At 32.8% G+C, this 11,851-nt stretch overlaps 1 protein-coding gene and 1 pseudogene across 2 annotated transcripts; one reads left to right on the top strand and one right to left on the bottom strand.

Annotated features, from left to right (window-relative positions):
- The first annotated feature begins 848 nt into the window (after nucleotides 1-848).
- On the top strand, nucleotides 849-8,888 carry LOC113854493 (disease resistance protein RPM1-like). Of its 2 annotated transcripts, none has more exons than XM_027485502.1 (4): nucleotides 849-930; nucleotides 1,175-1,249; nucleotides 2,220-5,119; nucleotides 8,581-8,888. In XM_027485502.1, exon 3 carries the CDS (start codon nucleotides 2,267-2,269, stop codon nucleotides 5,072-5,074), a length of 2,808 nt encoding a protein of 935 aa, XP_027341303.1. In that variant the 5' UTR covers nucleotides 849-930; nucleotides 1,175-1,249; nucleotides 2,220-2,266; the 3' UTR covers nucleotides 5,075-5,119; nucleotides 8,581-8,888. The 2 variants fall into 2 exon arrangements, with proteins under 2 accessions (XP_027341303.1, XP_027341304.1); XM_027485503.1 differs by having other exon boundaries at nucleotides 927-972.
- LOC113855666 lies at nucleotides 5,771-6,834 on the bottom strand (annotated as a pseudogene).
- Nucleotides 8,889-11,851: the final 2,963 nt, after the last annotated feature.

Here is an 11,851-nt window from a genome sequence, read left to right as displayed (position 1 = left end):
CAAAGCATCCAAACAAGGAATTTGTTTTTTTCACAAAATCGCCCATCTCAATTTCTTTTCTTTCACATTCAATCCATCCAAACATATTATTAGTCTCCTTGATAAATTTCTCCAAAAACTTTTTCTTCTTTGAACATAAACATATAAAATTATCAATATAATTAACAATACAATAATGAACATAGACACTCCTTACCCTGTTAAAATTTGAATGATAAGTTAAATAATGCAAATAAATAAATAAATATAAAATTAAAATTTTACAATTAAAAGTTGAGATATAAAAGTAAAAAAATAATATTAATTAAAAGGATCAAAATCATACAATTACAAGTTGAGGGACCAAAATTTGAACAAGTGTTCAATTAAAAGAATCAAAATAGCACCAGACAAAACAAATTTTAAAGAAATTAAAATTATAATTAAGCTAAAAATATTAGTCAAGATTTATTGACAGTAGATATAACTTTAAACACTTACATCACGTAATAAATTTTTTATAAAATACAAAATTAATCAATCAAACTATTAGGTTAAAAATTCCTATCAACTGAATCAACTTTACATCATTTTCAGCGTATAAATTATGTTATAAAATAATAAAATATAAAAATAAAATTAATATTTTAAAATAAATAATAACAATATAAATATAGTATTATGTTATAAAACATTATTTATTAAATTTTGAAGGATCGTTATTAATACATAACTGTTTTTAAAAAAATAAAACTTTAGAAAATAAAAGATACCAAAGTGAGTTCACATAATCTAACATAACTGATCATCCCTGCTATGATTGAGTAAACTTAAAAAGATATGAACTAAGAAGTCAACGAAGTGCAAATGGCCACCTATTTTGAAAATTCAAATCATGACAAACGCATTGATGCTCCTTTTCTATGCAGACCAGAGCAAGCACACACAAAGGTTAATTTTCTTCACTTGTTTTTTTCTTATTTTTTAATAAAGGTAGAAATTATGCTATTTCTTATTTTTAATTTCGATAATTATTTTTGTTTAGAGATCAAGCTTCTCCATAAGTTATGAATAGCTTTTTCTCCATAGCTCGTTGCTGTGAGCAGTGATTTCATATGGTTTAAATCGTGTCTTATCTCCAATCAATCATGTTTTTCGATTTGGTTTTAGCTTAATAGCCTTTTTTGTAATTCAGGGTTTCTTGCAGCATGGGTTCTGTTTTGGTATAGTTGAATTTGAGGAATTGAGTTCCATGCACAGTATCGTTGAGGTACAATTACATACTGTCCTTTTGAGCTGTTCATTTTTGTAGTTCTGTGCTGCTATTTCTGTATTTCGCCATGGAAGAAGTGTCTGTTTGTTGACATCCATAAGATTAAAAGTTTGAATTTAATACTTTTAGTTTATTGCTAGTGTTACATATGACCTTTAATCAATGCTGCCTGTAGTTCCTAAGTTACAACTTCTGATAGGAGCAATTTTGGAGCTGGAATTTTCAGGAGTAATGTATAAATGATTCTATGTTCTGCATTTATAAAAATATGCATGTTTTGATAAAACATTGGGTGCTCTGATTGTATATATAAATGCTTATCTTCTGATAGTATGTTCTGCATCTTTGCAAAGTAAAACATTTCATATGCTTCTAAACCGGGAGGTCATTTTGGAAATTCGGTTAAAGCGATATATAAATGCAATTTGGAAATGGGATTATGTTGTCATGATGTTCGAACTTTACACAAGATTATCGTATTATAGAGTAAAAGATAAGAAAAATGTATCTTATAAAATAGTAAAGCTCTTATTATCATTATAACATGACAATACGAAAATATTAATACAAGCTCCGGCATTCAATTCCAAAATGGAAGTTATATACGGAGCACATGAACTATGCTACAAAATGTATAAGGTTATGGTCTGATATATACAGTCCAATGTGATGTACAATTGAAGATTCATTAATCCTCACAAAAATGTAACAACCTAATCATTTACACACGTGTAAGTCTGTGATCTCTCTAGTAAGACCATGCTGGTAAAACAAGCTCAATGTTGAAATTGCCAATTCTGATAGTGATGATTATACAAGAATTTTTGTTTTAATAAAACATATGATGAACAGAAGTATTAAGTATTAGGTAAATTTTTTACCATAACCTTTCTTTCAGTTTATTGAATTATTTCTACTTTTATACCTTTTAATTTTATAACACTTCACTGTTGGATGTACATCACAGATGCAAGCTAGCAAGATGAGGTGAAATGTAATAGGGATACAAAGAAAATGGCAGAAATTGTGGTTTCGTTTGCTTTGGAGCAAGTGGTCCAACTCTTGCATGAAGAGGCAACTCTAATTGGAGGAGTGCATAAAGAATTTGTAGAGATAAAAAATGAACTACAAATCATTCAAAACTTCCTTAAAGATGCAGATAGAAGGGCTTCTGATGAGGAAAATTTGGAGAATGGAATCAAAATTTGGGTGAAAAAGTTGAGAGAATTATCTTTCCGCATAGAAGACGTCATTGCTGAGTACAACATTTATGTTGCACATGAAACCAATCATCCTCATCGATGCATAGCTTTGCTCCAAAAGATTTTTCACTCTGTGAAAACTCTAATGCCTCTTCGTCAACTAGCATATGAGATTCAAGACATTAAATCATCAGTTCATAATATCAAAGAAGGAAGTAAAAGCTATAACTTTCAGTCTGAAGATGGATCTAGCAGCGCTGGAAGGAACCAAAGTGGAAAATGGCATGATCCTCGATTAGTTTCTCTTTTCATAGAAGAATCTGAAGTTGTGGGATTCGAGAAACCAACTGAACAATTGGTTGGTTGGTTAATGAATGGAGCAACAGCTCGCACTGTAATTTCAGTGGTAGGTATGGGAGGACTTGGAAAGACCACTCTTGCTAAGAAAGTTTTTGACAGCCAGCAAGTGAAAGGACACTTCGATTGTTGTGCTTTCATCATTGTTTCTCAATCATATGCCATAGAATCCTTGTTGAAAAGCTTGTTGAACAAGTTCTGTGAAGAGACTAAGGAGCTTCTTCCTCAAGATATAAAGACGATGGACAAGATGTCACTCATTACTGCAGCAAGGCATTACTTGCAAAACAAGAGGTATGTAATCTTCTTTGATGATGTGTGGAAATTAGATTTTTGGGATGAGATCCAACTTGCCACACTCAATAACAACAAGGGCAGTAGGATAGTGATCACAACTAGAAACTTGGATGTTGCCAACTACTGCAAGAAAGATTCCCATGTTCAAGTGCATAAGTTGCAACCCTTGTCTCCAAACAAAGCATGGGAACTATTTTGCAAGAAGGCATTTCAAACTGATTTTAGTGGAAATTGTCCTTTGGAGCTCAAAGATATGTCTAATGAAATTGTTAAAAAATGTGAGGGGCTACCACTTGCAATTGTAGCCATTGGAGGTCTTATGTCAACCAAAGACAAAACTGTATTTGAATGGAGCAAAATCTGCCAAAACCTTAGTGTTGAACTTGAGAGAAATCCACATTTAACTAGTTTGACTAGAATTTTGTGCCTCAGTTATGATGACTTGCCTTACTATTTGAAATCATGTATCTTGTATTTTGGGATATATCCAGAGGACTATTCCATTAGGTGCACGAGGTTAGTTAGGCAATGGATAGCTGAAGGGTTTGTTATAAACCAAGAGGTAAAACCTTTGGAGGAAGTTGCACGAGAGTACTTGTTAGAGTTGATCCACAGAAGCTTGGTCCAAGTCTCAAAAGTTGACTATGATGGGAAAGCTCTAAGCTGTAGAATCCATGATTTGCTACGTGAAATTATCATTAGAAAAATGAAGGACTTAAGTTTTTGCCGTGTTGTTTATGAAGGTGATCAACAAAGCTTTGATGCAACAGCTCGACGCTTGGCCGTTGCAACTACTTCCAATGATGCCTTAAGAAGCATTACACAACATACTTCCATCCGGTCCATGTTCATGTTTGAAGCAAGTGAACTGCCAGATCACTTTATGAAGAGTTTCTTTTCAAAATCTAAGCTTGTCAAAGTATTGGATTTTGAAGGCACTTCATTGAATTATGTTCCCTATGACTTGGGGAGTATTTTTCACTTGAGGTACTTGAGCTTAAGGAAAACTAATGTTAAGGACATTCCAAAATCTATTGGTAAACTGCACAACCTAGAAACCTTGGATCTAAAGGAAACACTAGTGCGTGACTTGCCAAGTGAGATAAACAAGCTTACAAAGTTACGCCATCTTTTAGTTTACCACAGAGATACCAGTTATAGTATTAATGGTGAAACTGGAGTGAGGCTGAAGGAAAATATTGGAAACTTGACATTTCTTCAAAAGCTTTATCATGTAGAGGCAGACCATGGTGGATTCAACCTAATAACAGAGCTAAGAAAGTTGAGGCAGTTAAGGAAATTGGGCTTAAAGAATGTGAAGATGGAATATGGGAACATTTTGTGTGACTCAATCCAAGAAATGAATTGCCTTGAAACTCTTTATATTTGTTCAATAACTGAAGATGAGACCATTGATTTGCAATTTATCTCATCTCTCCCTCAACTCCGACGACTTCACTTGTTTGGTCGCTTAGAGAAGTTTCCTAATTGCATTCCAAGACTTGAGTATCTTGTTAGGTTGTCCATTCGCTTTTCCAAGTTGAAGGATGATCCACTGAAGTCACTTAAAGATCTGCCGAATTTGATGCGTCTCTCGATTTCAGGCGAAGCATATGTTGGTGAAAAGTTGCATTTTGAAGTGGGATTTCAGAAATTGAAGAGACTTTTTCTTATGAATCTGAGTAAACTGAGTTTCATTGTTCTAGACAATGGAACTTTGCCAGCTCTTGAAAGAGTTAATATGATGGGCTTGCCCCAACTGAAGGAGTTGCCCCCTGGCTTCCACTTGCTTCAAAACCTTGAAAATATGTATTTAACTGATATGTCAAATGAATTCAACAAAAGCATTGATCCGAATGATGGACCCATGTACTGGGTCATCCAGCACGTTCAAATGGTATCAATTAGAGAGAAGGTTGGTCCAAACTACAGGTATCGCACTATTTGCCATCCAAAAGAGGTCTAAATAGAATTCAAAATACCTTGGAGCCACCCCTTCTCAAAAATAAAGGTACTCTTACTCTTTCCTTCTAAAAGCATATATGAGATAATGGATCTTTTATCATATATAGTTTGTATTTATCAACACAAATTAAAATTGAGTTATACGTTATTGATCTTCTTCAATGACGAATATACAACTGCTCTCTCACCATGTATATATAGGGAGTATTTCGTATGAAATACTTAATTATTGTGAGAAATGAGAACACTCAATGATATCTGTTAGATTAAATTTAACCATTCAGATTAATTCTTAGAACTAAAAGCTCACGTGACATCCTATTCTCTTTCCCGCAGCTATCACCCACTATGTTTCACCTTCCGTTTTCTGCAAACATATGCAGTGCGTTGTTCTTCCCATGTTCTTCATTGTTTTGTTTCATGCTCTCCGTTACTATCTCTTTTGACATTCCCGTGCGCTCCACAACCACTTTCCTTCACCAAATTTTCATGGTCACCACACTTTGCCATAACTGAATCTCCAACCTTACCTACCATCACCATAAACCAACATTAGGCACGAGTTAGAGTTTGGGCAAGTCTGCCATCACCATATTGCCAACCTTATTGCCATGCTTGATTGAAATCACTTCAGCATCACCCTTCTGAGTTCTGCACTTGCTTTCTAAATCTTGCACTTGCACTTGCACTTGGGCCTTTACATGAGAAGGAGATTTCTTACTAAAATTAAAGATGATTTTTCAGGACAATTACGGCTGTTATGATATTCATACTGGCCACATGCTTTACAAAGTCTAGTTCTTTTTTGTTGTTGTTCAATGGCTTTCTCTTTTCCTCCTTTAATTCGTTCACCACTTCCTTTTGTGTTTAAAAACTGCGGAGGATGAATTTCTACTTCTTTAGGTAGATTGAATCCAATGAAAGACTCTAATTCTTTGGTCTTGCTTTGCATTGAATCACCTTTAAACTTAGACAATTGCTTTTCAATGTTAACAACTCCATTTATTACAATAAGTAATTTCTCCTTACATTGTCCAGCCATATGCATACACCTAAATAAGTGATCCCATGCATTGATATGAGTTGACTCTCATTTTTTAGTTCAGAAAACCCTTCCAAGACCTTGCCATCAACATCAAAAATCGGTTTGCTAGTTGCCAACTTGCTCCACCTATTCACAACATAATTACTTGGTATTTCATTTAAACCCTTTTCCTTTAGAACACAAAGTATACATGGCATGCCTTGAGATTGGAACATTTTGCATGAAAAACTTGCACTCTGATCAAAATCACTATAAACCACTTCTCGTACTTTACCATTGGCTTCACCATTGTCAACTATGTGTAATATTTCCATTTCATCCTTTTCTTCCTTATTTTCAACTCCACAGTCCACACAAGCAGTTTATAACTCTTTCTGAAATATCTAAAAGTTCTCATGAGTGTAAACATCTCTTCCATGCTTCTCTAAACTACGATCCAACTTCAATACTGGTAATGAATGGAATGAATCATTATCAGCAAGTAACTCCTTATGCCTCTGTGCTTCTATTGCAGACTCAAACCTCATCCAATATTCAACCAAGCCAATATTAGAATTCAAGAAGTTCCAATAGAAAGAATTTTCACTTTTTGATCTTGTGGTTGTTCTCAACATCCCACACAAAAATATGCGTTTAAAGTAATCTGGGATCCACATATTTCGAATGTCATACATATGCGAGAGCCAATCATTCTTTTGCAACTCAAATTTAATCATTATAGATTTCCATGCTGCTGCAAATTCATTAGGGGTAAATTATTATTGAACTCATCATTAGCATTCGAGCAAACTCTTACTTTTTCAAAAACTTTTTTCATGATGTGCCACATGCAAAATCTATGAGCAGAAGAATAATAAATCTTCTCTGTTGCAATTTTCGTGGCAGGATCTTTATCTGTTATAAGATTTGGTTGATGTCCTCCCATTGCATCCAAAAACCTTTCAAACACACCAAATTAATGAATCAACTTTCTCAGCTACTAGAAAGGAAGTTCCAAAAGTAATAGATTGTCGATGGTGATTTACTCCAGTAAATGGAACAAAAATCATCGAATATTTATTTGTTCCATACGTGGTGTCAAATGAAACTACATCCCCGAACAAGGAGTAATTTTTACTACAAATTCCATCTGCCCAAAAGACATATTTCAGCCTACCTTCAACATCTACTTCATATGCATAGTAGAATGATGGATTCACCTCTTGCTTTTTCTTAAAATTATCAACAAATACATATGCATCAAAATCTTTAGTCAAGGTCTTTAAATCTCTTAAAAAATTTTGGAGATCCCTTTGTGTGCACCCAACATTTTCATACCCTCCAAATTGTTCTTTCAATAAGTAATATGTTTTTGAAGGCCCAACATTTGCCTTACCATATGCATATAATAAACTCGTATGAACAGGATTCACTTTTCTTGCTGATCTAAGAAACTGTCTCTTCCTAGGTGAGGCAAGTTCATGGGTATGACTTTAATGAAATCAAGCAAGTTCATGTTTACCTCCTTCTAACAGTTTAAAAGCAACCTTCGCATTACATCTTCTCTTTTAAGACTTCTTCGAGCCTTAACTGTTGATTCACCTTGTTCCACACTTTTTGCTTTATCTAGTTTGTAACCTTCTTTTGAGCAAACAAAATACGTCCACCGCTTCAATCCACCTTTGTTTTTACTTTCTGATGAGCAACGAACACTAAATCCGACACTGTGTGCATATCTTTTATAAGACTTCTCACCGTCTTCTAATGGATCGAATTGCTGTCCTACCCTAGGCTTTAATTCTTCACCATTTGGCACCCATTCATTTATAAGAAACCAAAATATATTGTTAAAATACTATGATTATCTATAATACATAACGAATAAAAAAATTGAACTTGATAAACTGTATGCAACTCTTAAGAAATTACCTGAAATGATTGTGGCATAGGAATGTCCTCTGTGGTATCAAACTTAAGTTCAGCATCTTGATTATCACCCAAACTTTAGTTAGGAGAGTAAAAAAAAAAAAAGAATACATATCAGAATTTTTACCTAAAAAAATATTGAAAAGATGCAAATTAATATTGTGACAATTATTATAAAGTCAAAATCTACTAGTGCAATAATTATTACAAGACAAGCATTAGCAGAGGTGAGATGACAAGGACATAGGTGATAAAGTAAGGAAGTAATGGGTGACAAGTATATTATGATTTTAGTCCAAAAAATTTGTTCAACTCACCATTATTTGTAGCTTAGCACTCCAATATTTGAAAGAACAATCATACTTAGATTATATAATAAGCCATGCAGGAAAAGAACACGAAAGAACTGCATAATTTGAATGGTTAAATTTAATCTTAACATATGTCATTGAATGTTTTCATTTCTTACACTAATTAAGTGTTCTTATAAGATATACTTGCTATGAATGTAAGTATATTAACTCCTTGGTCTTGACGTTGTTCTACAAAATCCGTAGGGTTCTCAGGGCGGGTGGAAGTTTCAAATTCAACATTCGGTTCACAACAAGGGATTTATGGTTTCTTTGTTCTTCGACATTTTAATGCCCAAAAAAGTAGAGTATCGTAATGCATGTGAACCCCCGTTCACTTTATGTAATATTCAATATTTAGTGTGTTCTGTTGTAGAAGTTTCTCTTCACGGTTTGTTTGTGTTTCTTATTTTATTTTTCCATGGAGTGCAAATATAGTACAATTTTTTTTATTATGTTTAACTTGAGAGGACATTGTAGAAATTACTTAATAAATAAATTACCTCTGCTTTTGTTAAAATTCATGCGTGATTATCTATTTATGCATTAAATCAATAATTATCACTAATCTTTCAGCATTACAATCGATTTTTTAATTCAAACTAAAGATCAATTTATTAATTTGACATTTTTTAATTTATCCTATTGCTTTATTCAAATTTCACGTATTTCATTTGTCTTACTCTCAATTTACGGCCTTTTCTCTTTCTTCAATTTTTTTTCAAAATTCTTTCTCTTTCTACATGAAAGTTGATGCCATGTTAATGAACAGATTTTTATGAATGTATACATGATTTGAAAAATATTTAAATTAAAAATTTATTTGAAAAAATATCATTTTATTAGTATTATTAGAGTTGCTGCACTATAGCAAGAATCGAGGGAGAACTATTTTGTGGTATAGAAAGATGTTCATTCAAACATCTATGGAAATACAAGTCTGTGCTTACACAGGTACAGAAATGGTTTTCTACAAAAGAAATCTACATCGGTTAACAAAAAACCAATACAAAAACAAAAGCCGTGACATTTTTGAAATTTTAACAAACTTTTCTACATCAATTTTGAAACTGATGTCAAAACTGATGTTAAATGTGTTTACTACATCGGTTGTAATTGACAATCGCTGTTAAATATTTTTTATATCAGTTGTTACTTACAACCATTGTAGAAGAGTGTTTATAACTTCATTTTACCGCTTATGAACAATCACTTTTCATTTGTTCAATATATAGAGTACATCAATTTTTGTTTCTTCTCTCTCTCGGGCAAGGTATAGAAGTTTGTTTTTACAACTCAAACTTCCTTCTGTGTCATATAAGGTACGTAAATCACTTTCGAATTTGATTTTATATGTTTTAACTTCATGTACACATTTTTCTCACAAGTTTCATGTTTAGGGATTATTGTTTTTCCCTTGTACAACCTCAGCGATAGCAACAATCTCATTTTTCTGAAGATTACTTCGCACTTTGTCACGGCTACCTTTGAAGTAAGTGACTTTACCTATTTGTATAATAGTTTATTAATTTGCTTTGATTATTGGATTCAACTCCATCCTTCATTGCAGAATAAATATGGATTAATATTGCATTGTTCCTTTTATTTAACATAGAATAGTGGATTTTGAACTCTGCCATTGTATGTGTCAATTTTGGTAATCCTTACTGCATGCGCACACTACCTGTTTGATAAAACTCCTCAATAAAATTTTTAGTGGAATAGGTGTAACAAGACTGGATAAAAATCATATAGTTTAAATTAGGCATAGGACACATTAATTTTTAGCTGTACAACAACATACAAGGGGCAAAATCTATAAAGATTTTATGGTATGATTAGCAAGTAGCCACTGTAATTGTAAAGAGGAGCGAATACCATGGTAGGCTATGAGTGTCTTAATGGATTGGACAAGTTGTTATACTAAATCAATGATGAGTTAGTTTGCATAAGGCATGTTGAAGTGTACTATGTATTAAATAAATTAAGAAGTTGAAATTTTAAGGTGATTCAACTAAGGACTTAAGCAACCATTGACTAGAAATATGTTTGATTAATATTGGAGATGTATCTTTTTTGTTGTCATTGATGAATAATTAGCAATTGTGGTTCTCTTTTCTCAGTTTAATATATTGTAATGATAGATATTTACTAGTTAGGGTTCATAACTTGATTTGTTTCTTTGTTTAACCATCCTTCAATTGTTAACTCTTTATGTAGCTATGGATCATAGTTGAATAAATTGTAGACGTACAGATGACGAGTATGAGAATGGGGTCAAACAGTTTTTACAATTTGTGCAAAGAAATGTGAAGTGTTTGAATTTAAGGCAATTGAGTGTTAAAGATACAAGAGAATATGTGCTCTGTGATGAATTTTGCAAGAGTTATACAACATGGATATGTTACCATGAATTAGGAAATATGCCTGACTTGTCCCAAACAACTGAGGTTGATGTAGACATGAATAATCAATTGGAAGATATGATACGTGATATTGGGGAAGAGTCTTTTCAGAGACATGTTTTTGAGAACATATGTGAAGATAAAAATTTCCTTCTAATGAGGTATACTTCATTTCATTTATTTTTTACATAATTATTATTTGAAATTTTTCCTATGTACCTAACTATTAACAACATTAATAATTGTATAGGATATTGTTGAAACTGCAAAGGCCCCTATTCCTAAAAAAAAAAAAAAAGGACCATGAACTTGATGTGCTTCAACGCTTATGCCTAATGGCAATGAAGCTAGGGAAGAAACCTATGCAGTTGGACTTTGATGTTGGAATAAATGGAAATGGTTCTTCAATACCATTATACCTCACACAAAAGGACATCATGGAGGTTGCAATGAGTGAGGAGCTACTTTGCATTTCGGTTATTCAAGCATGGTTAATGTGAGTTCATTCTTGTTAGTTTTTTAGAATTTGTTAATGTGTACTATGTTCAATCACTAATATTTATTTTTATTGTACCATATTATAGTTATCTACATCAACATGCACTTACAAAGGGTGTGGATCATTTATTTGGGTTCCTTGACCCTCTTCAAATTTAGGGCTTGGGAAACAAGCATGAATCTATTCAGAAGAGGTTGTGTGAATGAAAGAAGCATTGCTACCTTGCACCCTTCCATTATAAGTATGTTTTTGTAAATTAGTTTTGTTATATAATTAGCTTTATAGTTGCTAATGTGGTGTGAAATTGGTTTATAAGCAACATTGGCAATTGTATACTCTATCCAAAAAGTAACAAAGTCATTTTCCTATGTTCGTTATGGAATAAGCCCAAAAAAGAAATCAAGGCCATAATTGATTTGTAAGTCATCTTCACATGTATTCAATTTGTTTAACTTATTTATACTAGCATAAACATTTACCTAACTCACTTCTTTATGGTAATGTTCATCATCATTAGATCTATGGAAGCGTGTAATCTATTAGAGGATAAGAATGTGAATAGAAAGAAGCGTAT

Source organism: Abrus precatorius, unplaced genomic scaffold (genome assembly GCF_003935025.1).
Source record: "Abrus precatorius isolate BTA unplaced genomic scaffold, Abrus_2018 Scaffold11, whole genome shotgun sequence".
In the NCBI taxonomy this organism is placed as follows: Eukaryota; Viridiplantae; Streptophyta; class Magnoliopsida; order Fabales; family Fabaceae; genus Abrus; species Abrus precatorius.
Note: the sequence above shows the minus strand (reverse complement) of the source record. Positions and strands in the feature narration are given on the sequence as shown.